We start from the raw sequence: 27,110 nt of genomic DNA on the forward strand, positions 1-27,110 counted from the left end.
AAGAAGTTTCTTCTTCAGCCACAGTGGGATGTAAACTACATTTTCTTTTTAAAAAAATAAAAATAAATCAAAGATCCTTACAGATATTTTGCTGCCTCAAAGTATTTGGCTACAGGCCTTGGGGTAATAAAATGTTACATTTATGCAAAAAGACAGTGGAATAAAGAGCAGACGAGAGTTGAAATTATGAGTTGTGTCCAGTGTGGGACCAGTGGGCATTCACTGGAGCATTATTACCATTTCATCAACTCCCACTGTGCGCCCCCAAAATTTGCCCCAGGGGGTCCCCAAATCCTCTGGATCTGATTTGAAGAGTCATGGGGACAAGAGAGCATAGAAGGAGAACAGAAAGCCCCAGTGCACCCATGTATGCCTGCTGCACCAGCAGAGCTGCAGCGGTGGATAAGGCCCTATGTCATTTGGAAAATCTTAGCTCAGATGTGAATCTGACACACATCTTGGGAAGCTTCATGTCTCATGTGAATTTTACCAAGGCTTCACATGTTTATATCCTGAAACAATATTTGAACCTGAGTCAAACAACTGCTGAGCTGTTTGCAGAATCTGGGTTTGATTTCTGGTGTTTGCTACACACACCTTTAAAACCAGGGCTTGCAACTCTATGCTGAGCTCACTATTTATTTATTATATTTCTTTCCCACCCTTTCTCTCAAAGGAGCCTAGGGCAGGAAACAAACAAGCAATAAAGCAAAACATCTTAAAAAACAATTCCAATATAGATGTAGGCCGGGAAAGATCTCCACTTAAAAGACTTGTTAAAAGAAAGTCTTCAGCTTGTGCCCAAAAGACAGCAGAGAAATGCCTGTCTAATATTTAACAGGAGGGAATTCCAAAAACCGGCCCAACTATATTAATAACCATGCAGTAATTTGAAGTTTGCAGCAGTGAATCCAATGGTAACATAATTTTCCAAAGTAAAATGATGTGCTTGTTTTCGAATGGATTAACAAGCTTGCTTCTGTAAAGAAAGTTAAATAATGTGTGACTTTTAAAATACAAATGAATACTACTAGTGCTTGTGTAGTTTCAGCATAGCTACCACTTTGATGTTTGTTGGTAAAATACAGATTCCTGAGAAGATGTTGGCATTGTGAGACCATTCTAAACCTCCTGAGAGTCTGGGCGGGGAGGGGGATAAGTCAATGTATGTTTAAGATTCTAAGAAAGCCGAAGTATGATGATAACAAAGATGTGGGAACTCTTGACACTACTCCAGCTGAAGCAAACTTTCAGCAAACTCTAGAGAGTTTCATTCAACAGGATGAGCTTACCAAGAAAACAGTCATTTCTGGCTAGGTCTCCAATACTAGCAACAGCTGTGAGTTCAGCTGGTAAACAGTTTTGTTTTCTGCTTGTCAGTGAGCTTCTAGAACAGATGCGGAACGCATAAAAAATAGGTCACTGAAATATAAAAAGGAATGCACCAAACTGAAAAGCTTGTAGTGCTCGGATATTGCTGCAGAGCTCGTAATGTCAAATTGTACACTGCATGTGGTTGTACTATACATCAGACTGTCTTCAAATGATAGGATTACCTAGAAATTTCACCAACTGCAGCAAGAAAGCTTATCAGCAAATAACGTAGGTGAGCTCCAATTCTTATGTTTTGGAAGCCACATAGTTTCTGCCCTTTATTATATTGATCCCACACTACAAAGCAGGACAGCAAGGAAGAGGAACCAGCAACTCATCCTCCAAGCCATTGTTGCCCCCTCCCACCCAACTCTGGTCAAAGGAACACTGGCACGGAAGTAACTACATCACCAGCCCCTCCTATTGGCACACAAATGATTCATAGAATTGTAGAGTTGGCGCTCAAACCCATGACCCTGAGATTAAGAATCTCATGCTGAGCAAACTGATGGGTTGCTTAAAATGGTACAAGTAGGCAGAGTAAGGGCTTGGAATAGGTACAGTGTACCTTCAACTTCGCAGCAAAACATGTGCAATAGTTGTACTCGGTGGAGAAATAATCACTGTTTCCCTGTAACTACAGTTATAGACTACACAGTCTCACTCAGAAATGTGCATAACCTCAAACTTATTGTGACAAAAGTGTATCATACACCAAAACACCCAGGAAGGCCAACTCAATCATGTACAAAACAGTCTCCCAGAATTAGCCCCCAGGAAAATTACCCACGCCGCTTTTATGGTGTTTTCCATGCTTTGTTTTGTGTTTTGGAATAAATGGCAATCTTACAATAGTATATTTTTGATTTCTGATAGCAGTTATTGACCATTGGTGTACATTTGAACTTTGGTATGTTTTGTGTCAAACATAATCCAATTAGGCTCTTGACATATTTATCTAAAGAAAAAGGAGTATTAGCATGCATGTTAGCATGCATGTGTGATATCATTCATTATGAATTCATTTGACTATCCAAGGGATGGGGGGAAAGTCTATGGGTGAATGACTTTTCCTTCATTATTTCCAAGGAAAGTCATTGCTAGGGTTATGTTTTACATATCAAAATGTGCAAAGAAAAATCACGCTCTATGAGTTTTGTTCAGAGACGTAATATCTAAAACAATTCTATGGCACTCTGTGTCAGTGCTCAAACTCTGATCTTTATTTTGAAAGATACTGCGTTACACACAGAAGAGTGGGTAGGTAAACAACAATATGTTGGGATCTCCACTTAAGAACGTAAGAAGGACAGGCCGGATCTCGTTCTCATAGTGGCCTGTGGGAAACCTGCAAGCAGGATTTTAACCCCAGGGGCAATCTCCCCGCCTGTGGTATTCACAGAAGCATAGCCATCATTAGCCCTTTACACATTCACTTTTCACACAGCAGACCAAAGTTGGAAGACCATGACAATTAATCCACCCATCAAGATGGGGAGAACAATTTTCTTCGTTTGTCCCATACATTCAACTCAGCACCCTTTTTCCAGGAACCTCTCCCACACAACTTTGCACGCAGGTACATCCTTACTCGGAAAATTGCTGGTGTACACCAGTGAGGGAAAAGGCAGCCTAAATGGTAGAGATAGTTCCCGGCTCTCCATATATCCAGCCTGGTTTCACATTAGCTCTGCTGCTATACATATATGACCACATGAAGGGCTCTAACAGTGTCATCTGACCTGACCTGACCTGGGTCTACCAATGATGACTCAGAGGAGAGACAAGAGGATTTGCAGAAAGTGATGTGTGGTAGCTGGTGCCCATTGCGACTGGCAGGGCAGGAGGCAGGGAGACCAACGGTAGATGCATGACAAGCAGAGTCACCCTCTGACTGGTGGTAAGTCAAAAGGCAGCCAAGTGGAAGGAATGGGGGTCAGGCTGAGGTTTGTGGGGCACTGTCCCAATTGCCCTAAGAGACCAGCTTAATGACCACAACAGAGGCACCAAATTAAAAATTCTAAAATGTCCTTCCTAATCCAGTTCTCTTTTTCAATCCATGTGGCTATTTGTCATCTATACATCCAGAAATTGGGGTTGTGGTGGAGGAATTGGGTTGGATATAGTCCTCCCTGCTCTGCTCCTCTTCTCACCAAGGATACAAAACACAGGTAGCTGATGCACCATGGAGCCCCTAATCAATGGCCTGCGTTAAAAAGTGCAATGCTGTAATAAAACATTATTAAGCTACATTAAAAAGCAGGTTGTCAAATGAAAATGCTCACTAAAAACTATTGGCAAACGGATCTATAAAAGGCATTGGACTAGGAAAATTAGCCCTCCAAAAGGGGAAATTTTTCACATGACGGCTATGTTGTCTGTGGTCACAACAGTGAAAGAGGTCCATCTGCTGGCAGAGGTTAGAAAGCTCTTTTCAATGTATTGGTTCCTCTACACCCCCCCCACACCACGTTTATAAATGTCTTCTCAACTTATGTGCATGATTTTGTTTCACAAAAAATACTTCTACAAGAGAGGTTGGAGGAGGCACTATATAAAGTTATCATTAGACAAATTGGATAGCTTGTATTATACCTAACTTCATGCAGTGGAACTGGCATTTCAAATGGGCCTGTATTTTCTCACTAGAATTGCCGCCCTTTTGTACAGGTCATGACAAACCTACTTATTATATGGGGAAAAAATCCCTTTGAAAGCCAAGCAACATGAAGTCAAAGCACTATACAGTTTGCTTCAGGGCACATGTAACTGCAATCACAACATGATGAAATTTCACTAACAAAATCAAGGCCTGCATCTGCTCCACACATTTAAAGCGATATCATACCACTTTAAACAGTGGTGGCTTCCCCGAATCACTTTTCCCCTCACGGAATTATAATCACCAGAGTGATTTAACAGTCAATTCCTCTTCCCAAGGAACTCTGGGAATTGTAGCTGCGTGAAGCAAAGTGGGGTCTCCTAACAGCTTTCAGCACGCTTAACAGATTTATGAGAGAGGGTTTGAATATTCACACAATTCAAATAGTATTCTTAGCTTTCAGCCTTTCACATGTGAATGTTGCCATTCTGCAAATTTGGAGCATTCAGTGCCCCATCTCTATATATTGGTTACTAAATATTTCTAAAGTGCCACTCAGTGCCACTCTCCATGTGCTGAGTCTTTAATGAACCATTAACTAGGTGCTCACTGGAAGGACAGATCCTGAAGCTGAGGCTCTAATACTTTGGCCACCTCATGAGAAAAGAAGACTCCCTGGAAAAGAACCTGATGTTGGGAAAGACTGAGGGCACAAAGAGAAGGGGGCAACAGAGGATGAGATGGTTGGACAGTGTTCTTGAAGCTACGAACATGAGTTTGACCAAATTGAGGGAGGCAGTGGAAGACAGGAGTGCCTGGCGTGCTCTGGTCCATGGGGTCACAAAGAGTCGCGACTATAACAACAACAACATGTGAACCATTCAACTGCTCCTTGCCTTAAGTACAGTTAAGAGTAAGTTGCAATGCTACCTCTCAAGTATTTGAATATCAGGAGACATGGGATTTGCCCATTTATCCCATGCCTTGAACTCTAGCTTAGTTTTGTAGCCTTTGTCCTAATACACAGAAAAGTGGCGATGGGACTTGTCAGCCATCAGAACAATTGCATGTGCCATTTGAAAGGTAACATTCCCTGACAGATTGAAGTAATCAGTTTGACTGTGCCTCAGAGTCTGAATTTGTCAGATGAAGGTCAGGGAGGGCACATGATGTAAATACAGTGAATATAATTTATCCTTATCACAGCAAACCTCTGCCATATGTTTCTTTCTGCTGAAAATGTCCTTTTTGCAGAAGGCATTTTGAACATTTCTTTTAGAAGAAAAAGAAGGATAAGGCTTCAATCCTCACCACATCTACTAAGAAATTAAATCCTACTGAATTCAACAAAGGGCTTCCTCACAGGTAAGTGAAGCTAGGATTGCAAGGTGTTGTGTTTTTTTAATGTATTAATTTTTTAACCAACATCTGTTCCAGCGAGCATTTACTCCTCACACAACAGCTTATAAAATCCCAGCAGGGTGCAAAAAAAAAAAAAAAAAAAAAAAAAACTGAGGTGGTGGAGTGTTTGGAGAGTGTGACTTTGACTAAGTTCACATCTGCACTCAAGCCACTCTGGACCAATCAGTTTCTCTCAGCCTAACCTACCTCACAGGTGTGTTGGGAAAATAAAATGGGAACAGTATGCTGCCATAAGACACAATGTATTGGGGCATCCTCAGGTACTGCAGGAACACAGAAAGCTGCATTTTACTGAGCTAATTGGTCCATCTAGCTAAGTATTGTTTGCACTGAACAGCAGCAACGCTTCAAGGTCTTGAGCCTGTGGGCACATCTGGAATTTTGAGCATGTGCTGTAGACATTGCCCACCACCAAGGTTGCTACTCTAACCCCAAGAACAGCTAAAATTGAAAAGAAAGTACGCATGCGTATACATATACACACACCATTTGCTTTAGCCAGTAATGGAAGCGGATAATCTTGAACATGCATGTTTTCACACAGACCCCCTGGCCCCCCTCAAACCATCTCCAAACTAAACATAACCTTGGTAGACTGCCCAGTTAAAAATCACAGATCCAGTAATTGCTGGTATTTCAGCTGGCATTGCAGAAACATCACTCCAAGCCACAGATCCTTGTGGAACTTGGTGATCTTTAGATGAGGTGCCAGGAAAAGTGCCAACAAACAATGTGACACATCTCTGAGCATAGTGGTGGCCTATGTTTTTTTTATGGTGGCTTTAAAGGAGTCACTGCAAAAATTATGAGGATCCATAAGGATCACTGTTTTGGCACCATGGCCGTGCTGGGACAGAAATCTTTATGGCTCAGTTAACATGTGATCTATGAATTATGGTGGCTGAGGGAACCCCTGAGTGGGGGCAGGGTGGGGATTTCTAGAGCAGGCTTCCTCAACCTCAGCCCTCCAAATGTTTTGAGACTACAATTCCCATCATCCCTGACCACTGGTCCTGCTAGCTAGGGATCATGAGAGTTGTAGGCCAAAAACATCTGGAGGGCCGAGGTTGAGGAAGCCTGTTCTAGAGGATCATTTATACTGACTCCAACTTGTTTGTATATGCTCCCCCTCTGCCATACGATTTTCTCTCCCCAACTTTCACTCTTGGCTTCTTAAGTCACCCCATTTCCTTTTAAACTGCTTATCTGAGCCTTGAAAAGCACACAGAGCTGAAAGAAGACATGGGAAAGTGTGTTGCACTTCCAGCTCTATGTACTTTTGAAAAGGGGTGGGAAGACAACAACACTTTGTGACAAAAGGAGCTGGGGGTGTCCTTGGAACAAAAATAGGATCCGTGTAAATACTAGGCAGTTTTTGTTTTCCCTTTTCGATTATTCAGCTCAATGGAGATTTGAATTTTCTGGTTGCTTATGCTCTGGGGAGTGAAATGGGTATATTTTAAAATATATATATTTATCAGTTTGGCTCTTTGATTATGTGCTGGCATGCATCCTTATTGGCTTGCAATTCTGTTTCTAGTTATGTTCATTTAATGATTTCCCGAAGGGTTTTCAGAAACGAGGCTACAAATTAACGTTTACTATCGGCAGCAGGATCTTACACTAAATGTGTAGCTTTTCCCAATTTATGCAAAAACAAGAACTGAGAAATTTGCTATGCTGCAGGTGTCAATGAGAACAAAGGTATGTTTAACCATAGATAAATAAATATGGGTAGCACATATGGTCTGGTCTTTGATCAGCGATTTTAATTGCTAATGTACAGTTACTCAGGAAAATAAAATTCAAGCATGTTCAAACATCAGGTTTGGAGTTTGGATAGAAATAAGGCTGGATAAAATAAACCCAGCATGTTTCCTAAATTTTGTTTCCAGTTTTACTAACAATTACTCTTGTGTTGGCTCTCTGGCTTACAAGGCTTCTGCAAAGCCCAAATAGTTCTGGAGAAATGCCCTGCAGTCTAGTTATTGTACTGAATTATTTCAGTGCTACACCTCCAGGGAATTGTGTAACTTGAATCACTCTAAGCAGAGCCAGTATCTGAAATGTAACTGATCTCTGAGCCTGAATGTGAGTCTCCGCTGGGTCTCGATGAGGCTTGGCATATATATGACAAAGCCTAATGAGCCCTTAGTCACTTGAAAACTTCTGTTGATTTTAAAGATTACTTTTTTTCAGTAGAATATATAATCTCACAATGTTTTATTATCCCAAAATGCCATGGAAGGGGGAAAGTTTTGTACTTGCTCTGTTGAAAGGATTCAATGTGTTTTCCAAACTATGTTCTAGGTTTTGGAGGCCGGCAAGTGTAGCGCTAGTTACTCTCCCCAGCTAAGGCTCAGTCTGATGTCTCAATACCATGGGCTAAGGAAAATCTCATCACGACCAGACAATAGAAGGCTATCTCTACATGGGATGTGAAGTAATATCATACATGAAGGCAAAAGAAGGGGCTTGCAAAAAGCAAATAATATAGATCTCAGTATGCCCTTCAGTAGAGTGAGAATTGGCCCTGAATTAAAGCAAAATGTGTTAAAATTATATTCAGAGACATGAGTAGAACGCCGAGGTATGATGTACCAGGATTATATAAAAGGGCTGCAGTGATGTCAGAAGAGTCAATTAATCAGATTTGTAGGAGCTAACTATGAATATTTATAAACACATGCCTAATATGAATCATACTACAGATTAATACTATATGCGGGTTTTCTACTTAATCACTTGTATGAGTCTTCTCCCCCACCCCTAAAGTAAAACATATTTAGCCATTTACTCATGGCTGCTATTTTTATCCAAGCCTTTTTCAGATTCAGTATTAAAATACACATCTTTTAAAGGAACTGTGCAGCTTTCTGTATTTCAAGTCTACAATGTCAGGAGCCCTTTATAAACTGTGCACCTGAATATGGCATGTTGACAGCTTTCAGTTTTAGAACCAGGGGGTTGATTAATAGAGTTAGTCGGCTTGACATTGTACCTCCCTTCCATATTAATGAGGTAATTTGGGGGTTTACATCAATTTAGGTGCAGGATAGTGAATATATGTGAAGCAGCTGCCATCCTAATCCCATTTACCTGGGAGTAAACCCCAGTGAATTCAGTAGGGCTCGCTTCTGAGAAGACATGGTGAGGATGGCAGCCTAAAACCCTGAAGATTGTTGCTGTCCCCTTGGAACACTTCAACAAGGAAGAAACAAGTGGGAAAGGTGTGCAACACCAGGTTATGCAAGTCCAGCCCCCAAGTCATTAAAACAAGCAGCAACAACAGAGAAGAGCAAGGTATGACCACAGGGTGATATTTTTGGGTGGGGGGACAGAATGTTGAAGGACAGGTACAAAGGACTTCTCCCTGTGAGCAAGTATGCTGGTGGCTAATGTAGTTTTGGGGTTGTTTTTTTCCATTGATGGGGAAGCTGGTGCTCACACCATTGTGTTCCTTTCTCCTTTTTTTGTACTTTTGGATGTGGCAGCCATTTTGTGACTGGTACCATGGCACTTTCTGAAAATTCCAAATGGGCTCACTGGCCCAAAAGGTTTGCAGCCCTGTTGTATTAATTCCTGTTTGGCATGATAAGCTTTCAGCTGGATACACACATAACAGAATCTATAAAAAGGATAACTGTCTTCTGAAAGGAAAGTAGAGTTGGGGGTGGGGAGGGAGTATCCTGCAAGCAGTTAGCAGAGATGAGACAGAAAATTTTCATAGAGTTCCATGGGAAAGAAAGCCATTTTAAAAATCTATCTTTTTATTGACATGTTCGTTTTTATGGGATAATTAGGCTAAAATGAAGCTTAGAGTACATGACCTCCAGATTAAGGTGCCTTGACTAAGATAGGTGCAAAGAGTATTAATAATAATAATAATAATTTATTTATTTATACCCCACCCATCTGGCTGGGCTTCCCCAGCCACTCTGGGCGGCTTCCAAAAGAATATTAGAATACTATAATACATGAAACATTAAAAGCTTCCCGAAACAGGGCTGCCTTCAGATGTCTTCTAAAAGCCTGGTAGTTGTTGTTCTCTTTGACATCTGGTGGGAGGGTGTATTGATTTACAATTCAAATAATGGATTATGTATTTAGAGTTGTATTTTCAGATTTCACCCTAGATGCAAGTTTGACTCATAGTCTGTTCTGAGCTGAATTGCCTACTGGGTTTAAGGTTGCTACTTCCTCGGCAAGAGGTTGAGATATTCATAGCCATATGACATGCACTGATTCAATGGGTGCAGGTTTCCACCCACCAAGGAAATTTCATGTTGGGAAACCACCTGTTGAATTTCTGCCTGCTATGTTATTAAAGGTCCAAAGCCTGAGTCGAGGGGTGGGGGAATCTGGCAGCTCTGTTGCTAACCAAAAGCTCGGGAACATAGTTTCTTCTGCTTACAAAAGAATTAGTGTGTTAACAGATTGTATCAAAATACTACTTATTTGTTAATGAGCAAAGGGAATGCAAGAAGTAGGGGTTTTATATTTAAACTGCATATTTGCCTTCTACTTATTTTCATTTGCAATGGTAACAGACTGTTCTTTCTCTCTCGAACACACACACACTGCTTTTTACCAATAAGTGCACTTGCAAAATCTGTAGTGTAGACAAAACATGAGTCAAATTATCATTACATGAGCACAGAAGTAATTCAGAAGACTGAAAACATTTCAAGTCTTAAATAATCCTCTGTGGACATTTAGAAACTATTTTTTATAAAAATATTTTTATTATAACATTTCAGAGTAGGAACTCCACTAGAAAAATAAAGCATATAGTTCTTCAAAGAGAGGTGTGACATAATTCATGCAATGAGTAATTGTGTGATTTTCAAAGCTGTAAATAGTAGCTGTAGGGAGCCCTGAATTAGGACTATGTCATGTAAAGAGAAAGCCTTAACCCTTTGTCTCTGTTACAATACTGATCCAGATTCTTCATTGCCACTGCACTAGTACCTGCTCTTTGCATTGGGTAAGAAGTTCTCGTCGGCAACAACTGAAGCTTCTCTTTCAAAGCAAATAGCAGAGAGGAGGGGCATGTCAGGGCAAATGGTTAAATTCCCTCCAACCTCCCTCAAAAATGGTCCTGATCTAGATCAGTATTCCATTGTTTCTACTTATTTTTAAAATACTAAATATGATTTGCTTCCCTTGACCCAGACACTATACTTCTGTTGATGCAGCCTAGAATAGCATTAGCTTTTTTACTGCTGCATCACACTGTTGACTCATATGAAGCTCATGGTCTATGAGGATCCCTAGATCCTTTTCACACATACTACTAGCAAGCCAGGTGTTCCCCTGATCCATCCATCTTGTGATTCTATCTGGCATGACCTGTTTTTGAGAAACCCATACTGGGTCTTAGTAACCACAGCATCCTTTTCTAAGTGCTCATACACCAACTATTTAATTATCTGTTCGAGGACCTTTCCTGGTTTCTACAACAAGTTGACTAGTTGGTAGTTACCTGGGTCTTCTTTTCCCTGACTTCTGAAGATAGCGACAACATTTGCCTGCCTCAAACCCACAGGGACCTCACCTGTTCTCCAAGAATTGTCAAAGATTACACACAGAGACTCTGAGATTGCATCTGTAAGCGCCTTTAGTGCCCTTGGGTGCAGCTTATCAGGTCCTGGAAATCTGAATTCATTTAAAGTAGCTAGGTGTTCCCTTGCCACCTCTTTTCCTATCTCGGACTGCAGCTCCCTCCTTGGATACTTTATTTTGTTATCACCAGGTTGGCCAGTGCTTTCCTTTTGGGTGAAGACAGACGCAAAGTAGTTTTTGAGCAGTTCCACCTTCTCTTTGTCACCCAGTAGCATTTCACCTCTATGCAGAGGACCTACTACACACAAGACACCACAGGGATAGCCAGTGTGGTGCCATTTAGATTTTGTAGTCCAACTCCCACCATACCTGATCATTGGCTGAAGCAGGTGATGGGAGTTGTAGACCACCATCTGCAGTAAAGCACATTGGCTACCAGTGCCATAGCACTTAAGACACTGGAAACCAGCACTGCCTATTATATGTACTGCCAAGACACCAGCTGTTTACTGAAAAGATCAGATATGCTAGAAAGCTCATGTGATTCCCTAAATCAGCACCATCTGGAAGTTCCCCAACTCTCTCTTATTAATGTGTTTGTAGTGTTGTTGTATCTGATTTTTTTCTGACCGTTACTCAGCATGGTCTCTTTTGTCTCCTATTTCAAGATGATTCAGACTCCTATTCCTTTTTTTTTTTTCATCTGATCCCCAACTACTCTGATCAGTCATTTGAAAACATGTTTCAGATGCAGTTGCTGTGAAATGTTGCTGTGGGATTTAAAAATAGCCACCGCCTTCCATGCTAGAGGCGGATGCTTTTCAGAGGGGGGAAAAAGCAAACTGATTTCTCTTCTCTCTATGTATAGAACAGCATCGTACAGTTGTACCTGCCTACTCACCCTGGTTGAAATTCACATTTGTGCACAAAGGCACTCTATTCCTTCAATATTTTAGCCTTTCAGGCTTTTTATTTTGGTGTTTCCATGGTGCTTTATATGCTGCCTCAATTTTTTCCTCCATTTCAAGGTTGTGAAGTCTCTCTTATTTAAAAAACAGATTCTGCTTTCAGGTATTTTTTAAATATATAAGGGATACCCAGGGAGTCTTGGGTGATGTATGCTGGATTGCATTCCATTTAACTTTCTATCAAGTTGTTTAGGCTAAGATGGAAGGGCCTCTCCAAGGCATCCTACCAGAGAAGGCACTACATGGCTCAGTGGAAAGCTAAACTCATACAAGAAACATCTCCAGCGATAACAAATGACTGTTCCATGAGACAAACAGAAGCCGCTCAACAATTGGGAGAGCAGAAAACTGACTTTATGATTTGTATCCACTAAGTCATCTTCAAAGTGGACCCATTGGTCATGGCAAAATAAAGTCAATTGACTTCCATGTGTCTACCATGCAAATGGCTTAGTGGGAGGTAACTCTTTGGTTGAGATCCAATGTGTTTAGTGCAAGAGGATCGAAAATAGGCCTTGTTGTGTAAGCACTAGCACACAAGCTTAACTGTCACCTGCTGTAATAATAGCCATGGTTTGCTAGGACGACAGGGAGAAACGTGCCAAGAGGAAAGAACACTTGGCAAACCCTCACCATGATCAACTCCCACCTGGAAACCTATGTCCCCACTGTGGAAGGATGTGCGGATCCAGAACTGGTCTCCACAGTCACTTACCAACTCACTGCTAAACCCGTTTTGAAAGACAATTTTACTCAGCTACGAGTGATCGCCAAAGAAGAAGAAGAAGAAGCAACAGCAACAGCAGCAGCAGCTAGGGGTTGTGAAACATCTTTTGCAGGTACAAGACAATGATTGGATTTGCCTGTTGCAGCACATTAAGAACAAGGCTTCTGGTAGTGGAATGGCTGTTGTATGAGAAAACTTTCCTAATGACAACTCTTATGTTTTGAAAGACCTTTAATAGCAAATTTTAAAGCTTATTCTTGTGCAGGGACCTAGCTCAAAAACTATCTAGAGCAGGGGTTCCCAATTAGCTAAGTACTGCAGACCCCATTTTTCAAAAGCCAAGCCATGGATCCCCTACTTTTGAAAATGTTGATAAATATATGGTGGATGTCGTTATGTGAATGGTCCCACAGACCAAGTGGGTGTGCTAAGTGGCCCCCCAATTGGGAATCACTGATCTAGAACATAAATGTTGTATGTACTGTGATTAAATAATAAAAAACTTGTCATATTAATCCCATTGTATCTAATTACTATAGGAGTATGGGACAGTCTTGCATGTGGAATTAGCCAGATGAATTAGCCAGAGACAATGCAAATTCTTAACCAGGACCAGATTTAGGGGCATGCAACCCAGGCAACAGCCGGAGGCGCTCAAATTGAGTTTAATTCAACAGCCAAAAGTGGGGGGGAGGCCCAGTTCATCTTAGTAGTATTTATACTGGTCAACTCAATGTTAGGACAACACCCAGGTGCTTGATATGACATTTCACTTATTCTTAAAATTGAAAAAGATTCTAGGAACTTTGAATAAACAATTTGGTTTTTAACTGCTTATATATTATTTATGTTTATATGAATTATTTACAACCTACTCTCCATGGTTCACACAATCCCAGAGAGAAAAACAGCATCAACCTACAGTAACACAATGATTCATTTAAATACAACTTAATATAAAACTAGTCAATATGCTAGCAAGATAAATACATCTGCCAAGCAAGAGGCGCCACTTTAGTCCAATGCTTGGCTGAATATCCATGTTTCTACCACTTGTCAAAATGTGAATAAATACGGATTTACAAACTGATTATTTTATATGACACGGATAACACCTGCCTGTAAATAATACAACTAAGTCATGAAATGGGTTCCCAGGGGAATAAAAAACCGACATGTTCAAAAATTATAGAAATTGAGACAACGCGGAAGCTGCTCTTAATCTGGGGTGTCATTTCATCATGGTAGCCCTGAGTCTAAATTCCCATCAGCCCTAGAGTTTTATGAAGTGTCCAAAGCTAAGAGGTGACTTAAGAAAGTTGCTATTAGCACCAGAGGCTCACCCTGACGAACAAGAGAGAGTAACTTTACAAGAGATTTACATTCCAGTTTCATAAAGTACCCTGAATCTGTTAGAAATTCACCAGCAAACATTTGCCTGTACCTGACTGGAATGGGAGCTCAAATTGTGTTTTAGAAACCACAAAGCTCCTGTCATAGTTCTCTGCTAGTGAATATCTGTTGATATATTATAGTCCTTGGAAGATGAAACTGCACATTTCTATCTGAATGGGGATGTGCTTAAATGTATTTTTAAGCATTCAATCAGATGTATTATTTATGCATTTTAAAAACCCAATACATGGCATCAGGGTTACCCGACCCTCTTTTTAATATTATGCTTATTCCAATATCATGGGCAAAATTACTATGTGACATAAACAGTACAGTAGTGCAATTGTTAACATAATTGCAGTGCAATTCTTGTTATTATTTTTTCCAACGAGATGCTGTTGCCCTCTGCTGGCTTTTATTATGTATGCAGAAATTAAAATAACCAGAAAATGCCTAGCAAAAAAAAAGTCTGCACTCCTATCTCAGAGATAGGATGTTCATGTCACTGATTATCCATGAGCAAAACTGCCTCCTAGTCTTTTGCTACTGCTTTTGCTATTACTATTCCCCACAATACCAGAATCCCTTAATACGTGCAATAAATTCTTTCTTCCTGGAAATAATTGTATGTGGGGTGGTGGAGAATGGTCTATTGGTAGCCCTCGTTGTTTTATTTCCCCAGCATTCTGCTATTCTGAGATCAGCTTGGGTAACATTCTTCTTTTGGTAGTTCTGAATCTCTGGGCTGGCTTAAGGTTAGGCAGAGAGCTCTCAATAAAATCCTGGTATTTTCCATAGCAACAGGGCTTACAGGAACATGGTATCTTTTAGATTTCAGATGAAGACATGTGCTTGCAGCCAGCAGGAGATCTGCACACTCTCCCATACAAAGCATTGCTATGTTTTGCCACAGGGATGAGAAATCAGTGGCCTCCCACATATTGTTGTGACTCAGCACCCAGAGCAGGCGAATCGGTTTAGCTACCCTAAACCCGTATCTGTAGGAGTCCTGTCCTCATTTTCACATGGACACCCTACATGAAAATTCGGGAAAATAATAGTCTTGGGCCAAACAGCAGCTAACTGATCATACTTAGAGGATAACTGCTAGCCACTTCAAGTCAACAAACAGCTAGCTTGTAAAAACATTACACTTCAAGAAAACTAATGTCTTGGCTGCCTCTTTTATATGATTTTCCTTTCCTTTTCTGTATTTTCATGTTTTGCATGACTGGAGCAAGAAATTGAGTTTTCTTTTCTTTTTTTAATGTATGGAGCACAATTAGCAAAGGAGGGTGCTGTGTGAAACTCATTGTAAGAACTGGTTTACACACATGCATTTTAAAAAGCTTCCCTAGCAGTTGTTGTTGTTTAATCCCCTTATATATTTAGGGTTTCTGTCTCTGATGTTTTATACCAATGGAAATCTAAACAGTTGCACTCTCTTGATGAACTTTCCATCGTTCTTAAAAATGTTGTTGTTACCATTATTTTGCAGCTACAGCAAAGGAATGGGATGCAAGCTGATGCAGGAAAAAGGTCAGCGTAAAAATGTTCCTTCCCTCCATAACTGGGAAGAATCTACCAATATTTCTTGCTGCCTTTCTGCTGTTCACATCTGACCTGGGGCAACTGTCCATGCTTAGGCAGGGTCACCGAGGCTTAAGATGCAGAGTGCTACAGTGTGCTAAACGCTAGACAAAAGCACTTTGCTGGGCGTGATTTATTGTAGCAACAGGCCTTGGCAACAGCTTAAGTCCATAGTGATGGTTTCTGTGAAAAACAGGAGGCTGAGCTCCCTGTTCTGCTTCCAAAGAAGCACTTGTCACAACATGGGTTGCAGCACTTCCAGCAGGGCAACTGTCGAGGAACCATCATCCAATAATCCACATCAGAGCAGAGAAGTCAAAAAGCAGGTAATATGTTGCTTAGATTTCTCTACTTCTACAAATGGTTACTTTCCAAGATCAGTGTTGCCACGCTTTGCTTCCTTTAGATGGGAGATCACTAGAGAATGGTGGTATCTCTACAATGTCTTCCTTATTTACACATACAGTGTAGCACAATGGAAGCAAATAGACTCCTGTAGGAGGCAGCAAAATCTCAAGGACCACCTCTACCCACATGAACAAGTCCAGGCCCTGCCTTCAGTCTTCATCAGAGGCCCTTTCCCACATGCCTCATCTGACGTGCAGAGGTGGCAACATGAAAATGGGTTTTTACAATGGTGGCCCCCCACCCATTTACCCCTTTACTGTGCCACTCATCTTTTTAGTGGGGTTGGGTGGGATTTGTCCTTTTTGTTGCATTGATAGATGAGCACTTTAGGAAATTTTGGTATTGTACTTGATTTTTTTCTTTGGCTTTTAAATTGATGCTACCTGTCTGCAGTATATCTTGTTAAGTCACACGATTGCTTTATACATTAAATGTCTCAAACAATGATAGTAAACGAACACCCCTCCTGCATCAGCAGTAGAAGACAGATTGGTTTGCCTCTATTCTCTCTCACGGCGCAGGCTGAAGCCCAGACTGCCACAATTACAGCATTGATCAACACTGAATTAAAATGATTTGAATCACCTGTGCTGGAAATGTATAGAACACAATGCAGGTGCTACAGGAAGTTATGTTTAACGTAAGAACATGAGAAGTGCTCCACTGGAACAGACCAAAGGCCTGTCTATTCTAGGATCCAGTTTCCCCTAGTGACCAAACAGATGCTATGGGAAGAACAAATGCAGGATGTAAAAGGGATAAACGTTCCTAGTTAATGTAACAAAAACTGATTTTGGAGAAATGAACCCTGTACCATGATCATGGGTGCTATCATGTGTTAGGCATGGTGATCCATTTTTCTAGCCTCCTTTACTTCCAGTATTTTCCTGCATCCCCCCCCCCAACTTGGTCTTGTCTTATTTTTCCTACTGTGAGGGGAGTGTGGGGACAGAGGAATGGACTGTTATGCAGCATTGCATGTAATCACTGTACAGATTTGTGCAGTTCTCTGCAAAAAAAAAAAAAAAAAATAGATAGCAGTGCAGCAATGGCAAGACTAACGAGCAGAACCTATGTCAATAGGAGCTGGGTTTGCCTGTGTGGCATGGAGGAATCTACTGCTGCATCAGCACATATAATTTAGCTGCAATATATGGTCAAAGACAATGCTCTGCTGTCCAGTGCGATGCACGTTTGCAGTGCAAGCAAACCAAGGGTGATGAGATGCAAAGCAGGCCAGGATTAGTGAACGGGGGCTGCAGTGAAGCAGCCAAGTTTACAACAACCTTGATTACTTTTACAACTATCACACTGTCATACCAGGGCAGGGGGCGCTAATCTTCCTCAGCCGTTCTCTCCCTCTGTGTCAAGCTTCAGGAGAACAGAATAGACTTAAACAATTGAGCAAAGTACACCAGTAAACTCAACAACTGGAGTTTGTTTTATACTGTATAAATTTTGTGCAGATAAATGCTAATATCAATTTTTCCCCAGGCTGAAAATGATCCACTTACTGGAACAGTTCACACTGTCTCCCAAGGTGGGTCAGTTGCTGAAGATTATTCCAGTGAAGGAAGGCTGCCAGACAGCAGTACAGGAAAGCTACCACCAGCTAATGAACAAAATACAGGTATGAATTACTAGCATCTGAGTAACACAAAGCAGTGTTTTGTGTTTGGTAGCAGGTAGAGAATGGCTAAGAGCCACAGAGCCTAGGGCTTGCTGATTAGAAGGTCGGCAGTTCGAATCCCCGCGATGGGGTGACCTACCGTTGCTTGGTACCTACTCCTGTCAACCTAGCAGTTTGAAAGCACACCAAAAAGTGCAAGTAGATAAATAGGTACCGCTCCGGCGGGAAGGTAAACAGTGTTTCCGTACGCTGCTCTGGTTCGCCAGAAGCAGCTTAGTCTTGCTGGCCACATGACCCAGAAGCTGTCTGCAGACAAATGCCGGCTCCCTCAGCCAGTAAAGCGAGATGAGTGCCGCAACCCCAGAGTCATCCACGACTGGACTCAACGGTCAGGGGTCCCTTTACCTTTATGTTCAGTGCACATTTGCATTGTGTCCACTGATTTTTTAAAAAAGGCCAATTCTTGCCTAGATGTTTCATCTGTTTGTTTTCTTTCTGGTTTACTTCTTCTTGCTTGCACTCTTCATGCATATACAGTGGTACCTTTTCTAGCGTCCGCCTTGTCGAGCGCCCGTTCCGTTGAACGTCCGCGGCAAACCCGGAAGTACCGGAATGGGTTACTTCAGGGTGTGCCACTCGCACATGTGCAGAAGTGCTAAATCATGCTTTGCGCATGCGCAGAAGCACAAACTGCTCCGGGCGCAGATGCGGTGCTTTGTCCAGTGTCCTTTTCAGCCAGCGACTGGGGCTCCGGAACAGATCGCAGTCGCAAAATGAGGTACTACTGTACAGCCCACAGTAGCAAGGAGCTGCTCATGGATATGAATAGGAACACTGGAAGCTGCCTTCTACCAATTCAGACCATTGGTCTAGACTCTATGTAGCTTAGTGCTGTCAACACTGATTGGCTGTGGCTCTCCCCAGGGTCAGACCAAGAAACTGTGCTGTCTGAGACAAAGGACAAGATGGTGCCCCTTTCCCATTTTTATGTATAGAAACCAACGTGATAGTGTCTTTCACCACTCCAGAGGCCCCAGGAAAGGCCATGTGGCAACAGAGGGGAATGGCTGAGGGACTTGGGAAGAACTGTAAAGGACTGCTGCTACTACCCAACAGCCTTCTGAAGTGCTTTCCTCATTCTGCCCAATGGTAGGGCCAGTCCTGAGCTCCCCAGGGTTTTAGTGTGGAGTCTTTCCCAGCCTTACTTAGAGAAACCATGGTTTGAACTTGGGACCTTTTGCATGAAAGCATGTGTTCCTATTCCAGCATGCTTACTGAAATGACCACTGGAAACAATTGGGAGTGCCTAGCTGTCAGTACTGCTGAGATGAACTGTTTGTGTATGAACTGAAAAATTCAGAAAGATGTGCACTAGAATGCACAGGAACAATGGGGGGAACTGAAAAGAAATCAGACAAGGAACAGTGATGTGGGCACTAGTTGAAATATGCAGCAGGCTGAACACATTCCCATTTGAACCAAGGTCTATGGCATGACATCATGCTGATTGGAATGGAACCCAGGACAGTAACTTAGGATAACAATTATGTTCATAATCATGTCTTGTCTGCAGAACCTAATAGGCATCTGATTGACCAATGTGAGAACAGGATGCTAGACTAGGTCTGCTGATCTGACTCAGCATAGAGAGCTCTTCTTGTGTTCAGATATAACAGGGGGTACTAGAAGCAGGAAAATGGAGGCTGATTCAAAGTATGGCAGATTTTCCTCTTGCTTAAATTTAATAGAAGCCCATTTCAAAGGAAGCCAAGATAAACTATAAATAGTTTAAGAGGATCTATAGATAGAATATGAGTCCACAGAAATTGAATACCATGTGCAGGCTAAATATTTTTGGCTGGTTGAAGATGGTGTGAATGATGCTGACTTTTTACTGTTATAACAGAGTTGCTCTAAAGTTTCTAGATACATGCAGTTCCCTCTTCACTATGTGAAAATTCACTTATCTGAAATGAGGAATTAGTACTCAAAACTCACCATACATACCATAGATTCAACTATCTGAACAGAGAGCATTTTTTACTTTCTTGCTTGCCTTTCGCTGGTTGGTGGTGAGGGCAGGAATGGAGGAGGGGAATGATTAGACAAATCAGAGAGCATTTTTTCCTGGATTTTCCCAGGGGTATTTTGGCTTTTGAGGGTCAACATTCCATGGTTGGGAACGCATTTGAAATTTTCCCATGCGAATCAATGGAAATTGTCAACTCATTATACGAACACTCACCTAATGAACCATTTCCAGAGAACATACTGCGTTCAGTATTTTGCTTTAGCAGATTTAGGTTATAGTGCACAATTCTCCCCTCCCCCAACTTGACTCCCCTGTTCTTCATATTATGGACCTTATAAAACAAAAATATGAATTAATTCAGAGGGCTGAAACTTAATGACGACGTTTAAAGAAATGCCCTTGTGTTGCTTTTTATTATGCTTCTAAAAATAAAAAACCTAATTTAAAAAACTGCCGTCATATAAAAAAAAATTAATTTAACATTTATGTTTGTGAAGACATACATAGAGGTGGACTTTCCAAGAAACCAGTGAGCTTAACAGAAAGAGAAAGACAGACATCATCAGACATATTGGAGGAGCTTCGGATGCAAGGAATAATCAAGACCTCAAGTGCAAACTCTAATAACAGAGCAGCAGATGATGCCACAGTAAGTAAATGTCAAAACTAACAGAAATACACTTTCCAGTCTGAGTTGATATTTTCTGCAGTGAACTATGGGTTACTCCTGCAATGGCTCTTTCTTGTGGAATTGAGAATTTATTTAATTAAGCTGTTTATGTAATGTATGAGAAATATTATATTATATTATATTATATTATATTATATTATATTATATTATATTATATTATATTATATTATATTATATTATATTATATTATATTATATTATATATTATAGTAAACATCCCTGTGACTATCTCTGGTGAAGGTTGGTATAAAAAATCTCTACATAAATAAATACATTTATTATATTTATTTCAATCAATTTATTTCTGAAGGTCTCCTAATCCCTTTCTTTTTCGCTGCCCCTTATATCTAACACTCCTTCCCAAAACACCCTCAAACCTTGCGGGGCTTCTTGTAATGATTAGTCAGTTGTTTCTTTTCAAAAAATGAACTCAAAGTGACTTGCAAAAGACACAAGAAGAGAAAATAAATATAAAACAAGAATTAAAGCAACCTAAAATACAACAAATATACAAATCCAACTCAACCCCATGCCACTAAAATATGCAGAGAACTAAATTCCAGAAACCTGAGTGAATAAAAATGTTTTTACTCGGCACCTAAAAAACAGATAGTGAAGGCACCAGGTGTGCCTCTCTGAAGAGAGCATTCCACAACCGGGGAGCCACCACTGAGAAGGCTTGTTCTCATGTTGCCACCCTCTGCACCTCCCTTGAAGGGGGCACACAGTGAGGGACCTAAGATGAAGAATGCAGGGTCCAGTTGGTTCATGTGAGGAGACATGGCACCTGAGGTATTAGGGTATGTTTTTTCTGTTTGGCATTTTAATCCAAATTGGCTTTCATTGACAAAAGAAACACTCTGTATAAAGTTGACATGAACTGGAAAAATGCAGGAGATAGAATATAAGATTCAAAAATAGTAGCAAACAAGTTAAATCCTAACATTGGAGATAACATTAGCAAGACTCTGAGAACCGTATGTACAAAAGTAACCTAAACACAACCAAGTAACTATGCATGTTTACTCTGAAGTATATTGTAATGTGTTAAAATATATTTTCATTATTTCTCTATTTTGATTGGTTCTTTTCAACATTATTTCAAATACTGTGATTTAATTTATTCACATGCATGCACAGAGTAGAATAAGGTAATTCCCCTTTGAAAAACAGACTTCCTTCACGGACATACATAAAATTTTACTTTTTCTACAGTTGATAGATACAGGAAATCCACCAAAGAAACCACCAGCCAAATTGGAAAAGCTCAAAATCAAAAGGAAGCACATAATTTAACAATAGAGGACTCTGAAAACAAGCCATGTGTTGAAAAGAGAAGAATCCACTAATCTGACTACAACATTCTAGTATCTGAATACCTAACGATCAATAATGTATGTAACATCACAACGTATCTTTGAATTAAGAAAGCTTCTGTTCCCCATGTTACTACTGAACTTGGCTCTTACTGGAAGAGGTCTTTCTAAACAAGTTTACTGACGGAGGCTAAAACAAATTTGAAATTTTCCCCCTTCCTGCCTTCCCTCCATCCTATGATCTGATTAAATTCAACATGCATCCAGTGAAATAGACTCTAGTCCCAAACTGTAGTGTCACAATACGTGTTAGGTCATTAAGATGCCACAAGGCTTTTTGTTGTTCCTGCTTCAGCATGCAATGTACAGTCGTACCTTGGTTTTCGAACAGCTTAATTTACAAACAACTTGGAACTCGAACGTCACAAACCTGGAAGTAGGTGTTCTGATTTGCGAAGTTTGCCTCAGAAGCCAAACAAGCAGGGCGACTCCTGCAGCTTCCGATTGGCTGCAGGACGCTCCTGCACACATTCTGTTCGAAAACCAAGGTGCAACTGCTGTAACTCTGACAGGAAGGTCAACAGCTTCTAACGACAGTCTTACTCAGATAGTCTTAACGTGGGTAAAACTCAAGCATGGGGTTGGGAAAATCAATACTGCTGTGGTTGACCATGACCTTCACATATTCAAAGTGTTTTTTTCATGCTGAACATGCATGCATACAAATTCTATGCACACAGGCTGTCCCCATGCACCCTTCAAAATAAAGGGTCCTGGATTTTATATATACAGGGCCTATGCACCTATAAACAGCGTTTGAAACTCTCATTGTTCTAGGCGTGTTTTGTGACAAGGAATTTCATTAATGCGAGCAGTTTCTGAGCTCTAGGCGCAGTACTGAGCCTAAGATTTCAGATTAAAATTGCCACTGCTGTAAGAAAAGGAGGACCTTTTTCTGCCTCCCTACTTCCAGCCACTCTGATGACTGGAAAAGGGACCCTCATAAGACTATTGAGGGAGTGGGCATGGGAAGTATGGTTTTGTTTTTGCAGTCTTCAGATGAAGACTAGACCATGTGAAAAATGAACATAATATTTTAGCTGCAGTTTATTCATTTTCCGCTTTGTATTCTTGTTATAAAAAAGTGTGCCTAGTAGACACTCCATAACCTAGGAGCCATTTACTTCCCAGCTTTCATATATCTGTTTCTATAAATTGTATGCCTGCAAGCTCTGTGCTAAAAGCAACGATTAGCACATTGAGGTAAGGGCGGGGCCTACCTTTGCAATAGCCACCTCTCCCCTCCACATGTTAATTATATTCACATTAAGAATTTGTTTGTGGTGCTAGCCTATGCGTATGCATGTCTCTACAAATGTTGTATCCCTGCCCCATTTAAAGAGGCATCTCTTTTCAGACAAGAGAAGAGCAACTGAAAAAGGAATTGCTGACTGGCAGACCATCACCACTAACCTCCCATGAAAGCAGAACTACAGGGAGTGACATAGACTGTTCAGCTTCTGAAGCTGAAAAAACTTCTAATACTTTTCAGTTGCTTTCCTTAAATCTGAGTTCAGGAAGCTGGATAGAGAAAGAAGATTGGGATGATAATGTAAATGGCAATTTTGAAGGTTTCAGTATGGTGGAGTCAGATGTCACTTATAATATGGTAAATGAAGCATTTTAATCAGTACAATTTCTTTCAAACATATTTGAGCTATGGAAGTTAAATCTCTAGGTTTTCACCTGCATTAAAATAAACGTACTAAAAACCAAACGAAAACATTTGATTATGGTTTAATTTGATAGGATATTTTCAATTTCCTTCCCCACAGACAAATAAGAATATGATGTAACTCATTCTAGCAGGACTGTTTATTATTTTCAAATACGAAGAAATTGATACAGTTTGTAAGTGAATAAATATTCAGAGTTAATGAAGCAGAATAGCAAACTTGAAATAGACCTTTAAAATGGTCTCATTGTTGACTGTTTCCACTTTAGAGCAAAAGAAAACTTTGCCATCCTAATCACTGAGGTATTGATAAAAGGAGGGATAAACAGTGCAATCCTACGTATGTCCACTCAGTCAGAAATAATTGTATTGTTGCAGTGTCAGCACTAGGGCCACCAATGAACTATGTACCGAAACATCAGTTAAACAATTTAGATTTTAAGAAGATAAATTTGCTGGGACTCCCGGAGGATAGACAGCAAAATGAACCAATAGAGCAGAGTCTTTCCCATTTGTACATAACTGTTAGCTCCATTATTAGCATAATCAGCCTTACATCATGTCCACTGGTGGCTACATTAATAGAAGTTATCCAACAGTTGGCTGCTCCCAGATTGAATGTTCTAGAATTCAACATGAAAGCAGGCAAGCCACTAGTGTTGATCCAGCAAGGGCAATGCCTAGGAGGACACAGGCCTCTCTACCCCCTTATTGTCCTTCTTGATGCAGCCTTGCTTCTACAAGGGAGTGGGAGGCGAACATCTGTAGTATCCAGGATAGCATGTCCAGCATACACTGCTAAATAAAGACATGTTGCTGTTAGCAGTGCCAGGACCAGTCATGGTTTGCTGAAATTGGGAGATTTGTTCCTTTCACAATACCAGAAGAATTGTGTTGTTTTTTGGCATGGGGTGTGTGGGTGGGTGTGTCCGTCCCCGCTACCCGAAACATCCCCATTACACCATGGATATTGCTTAAAATGCAAACATGTTCCACCCTTAACATTTTTCTGAAAAATAATGCTGGCGGACTTGTGAATGTTTTGTAACTTTTATGCTTCAGATATAAATCTCTCAAGCAATAAATACATGCAAACATGTTAGCCCAAAACAGCCATGCAATTTCACATCTTGCATCGGCAATCTGGGATCGTCAGGAGGTGGTAGAAGGAAGCAAAAGTGGCATAGTGTAAGAAAAGGAAACTTCAGTGAGTGTTCATGCAGTTTATTGCAGAGAACAGTAGATGGAGCCCTGGTGAGCGTCAGCACTGAAAAGCTTACACTCAAGTCAAAACTGGAGCACCAAAGATATCAGGGACCTGATGCAATAACAGCCTTCATCAACCTGGTCCCTCCAGATGTTTTTGACTTCCATTTCCATCAACTCCAGACATCATGGGCTACTGGGGGGCACTAGGTTAGCAAAACCTCCTACGTAACATTCCATACTCAATTGCACTGTCTTGAAGCTCAACATTTTTGAAGGCTTAGTTTCAGGTTTTTGTGAGTGCTGGATAAAAAGCAAGAGGTTTTTTTAATCTAAAGGTGTTTGGATATGAATCTCTGATCTTGCCCCCCACTGCCACCAGCTCCTTGAACAAAACAAATATAATAATAATAATAATTTATTATTTGTAGCCTACCCATCTCACTGGGTTGCTCCAGCCACTCTGGGCAGCTTATATGGTTTATAACTGTTACTGACAGATACTGACACCCATTTCAGACTCTTGCCAGTGACCCACCAGCATAATGTGGCCTGATGCTGTGAAAAATGTATAGGATCAAAAGGTATGTTCAGATTAGGGCTGCAAGACAAATCACAACCATCCTTTGAAATTTGTACAACTTTAAATCTTGCCATGCAGTTCTCTAACCAAGCAATGTGTGCAAAAACACTTATAATGAGCTGAAGTGCAGGTTCATCAATGGAAATAGCACACAACACAATGGGGAACCTGTGGCCCTCCAGATGTTCCTGGACTACAATTACCATCATCCCTAATCTGCTGTCTAGGGCTGATGGGAAATGGAGTCCAATCAATGTATGGAAGCAGCGGGTTCTTGACATACAACAATGTAATGTATTAGTGGGAAATACATTGGAAAAAGGAGAAATTTGCACTAACATGCTGCTAAATTTTCAGGACAGCTTATAAAAACAAATTTGCAATATGGAGAACAGAATTTAAGATTGGAAGAATTAGAAACTGAGAGAAACTAAACCCACACCTAGTTCAGGTACAATGGAATTCAAACCAGGATCCTTGCTTCCTTGCCCACTGCACTACCGAGATTGCTGGTCAGAAGAAGGTATTGGTGAGTTAGGATCAAAATGCACCACCAGAGTCCTGAATCCCCCAGCCTTAAAAACGGGGGTCAGCAAACTTTTTCAGCAGGGGGCTAGTCCACTGTCCCTCAGACTTTGGGGGGGGCAGACTATATTTTGGGGAGAGAGAAAAAAAGAACGAATTCCTATGCCCCACAAATAACCCAGAGATGCATTTTAAATAAAAGCACACATTCTGCTCACGTAAAAACACCAGGCAGGCCCCACAAATAACCCAGAGATACATTTGAAATAAAAGGGCATATTCTACTCATGTAAAAACATGCTGATTCCCGGACCGTTCACGGGCTGGATTTAGGTGATTGGGCCAGATCAGGCCCCCGGGCCTTAGTTTGCCTACCCATGCTTAAGAATAAGGTGTCCATCACAGAGCCAATCCCTGCAGATACCCCTTGTGACTAACAGAGGCACGGATGAGTTTGTCTGTTTCTGATATATTCTTTATGCCGCTATGGTTAACAGATCTCCCGAAGTGAGTTTCTTGTTCTTTCATGCTATTATAACGTATTATATTACACCTTCAATTTGTGATGTCATTAGACAGATTTACCATGCACCTAATGCTTCTAAATTATAAACTAGCTAAGCAAAAGTAGTTGTTTCACCATCATTACACTGCATTCTGAAATAGCTACCGGGGGGGGGGGGAGATCTATGGTTGAAAGTAGGGGTGGGAAACCTTTCACAGACCAAGGCCACATTCCCATCTGGGTGACCTTCCAGAAGATGCATCCGAGTGATGTGCAAGGCCAGAGGCAAAAGTAAACCAAGCACTGTGTATAAATTTTACCTTTCTATAGCAGTCTGATTTCTGCACACATTCACACCCCTTCTCTATCCTTGATTCAGGCAACTGAGAGGTATTATAAGAGTCCAAGGACACATTCAAGCCAGGCTTCAGTACCTGCATCAGATTTCAGTTTGAGTTTATTTGTTGGTGCTTTTAAAGCACCAGTCCAACAAAAGCTTTATACTTGAAAGTAGCTAAGTTATGTCTTGCATATTGCACATTTTGTTTGGCAGACAAGGCAGGACTCCTACAATCCGTGCATTTCTAGTCTGCACTAATTCCAAAATACGGATTTCCAGCCTGACTTAAAAATAGACATAGAAGAATGCTTGAAATAGCCTACATTCCTATCAACAAGTGATAACCAACTAACCTTGTGGTGTTAAACCTCAGGCAGAACACTGATCTAGAAAGGAAGACATTAGATTACTGTGCCTTCGATGCATCCATACTTAGTTACAATTACTGCCCCCTATTGCTAAAGCACGGGGCCTTTAGGAACCAATCTGGGAAGGCC

At 40.9% G+C, this 27,110-nt stretch overlaps 2 protein-coding genes across 4 annotated transcripts in view; one reads left to right on the forward strand and one right to left on the reverse strand.

Annotated features, from left to right (window-relative positions):
- The window catches only part of ATXN1 (ataxin 1), a 300,198-nt gene that overhangs the window by 261,612 nt on the left and 11,476 nt on the right, over nt 1-27,110 (reverse strand). The window lies entirely within an intron of this gene.
- STMND1 (stathmin domain containing 1) lies at nt 15,614-23,504 on the forward strand. 3 transcript variants are annotated; one of them, XR_014529634.1, is made up of 5 exons: nt 15,619-15,969; nt 17,546-17,681; nt 20,211-20,362; nt 21,619-21,797; nt 23,137-23,262. XR_014529634.1 is itself a non-coding variant. In XM_083519717.1 (4 exons), exons 1-4 carry the CDS (start codon nt 15,820-15,822, stop codon nt 23,404-23,406), a joined length of 708 nt encoding a protein of 235 aa, XP_083375843.1. In that variant the 5' UTR covers nt 15,614-15,819; the 3' UTR covers nt 23,407-23,504. The 3 variants fall into 3 exon arrangements, 2 of the variants coding, with proteins under 2 accessions (XP_083375843.1, XP_083375844.1); XM_083519717.1 differs by lacking the exon at nt 21,619-21,797 and having other exon boundaries at nt 15,614-15,969; nt 23,137-23,504; XM_083519718.1 differs by having other exon boundaries at nt 21,619-23,504.

The sequence above is a fragment of the Podarcis liolepis genome, assembly GCF_965112155.1.
Source record: "Podarcis liolepis genome assembly, chromosome: 8".
NCBI lineage: Eukaryota > Metazoa > Chordata > Lepidosauria > Squamata > Lacertidae > Podarcis > Podarcis liolepis.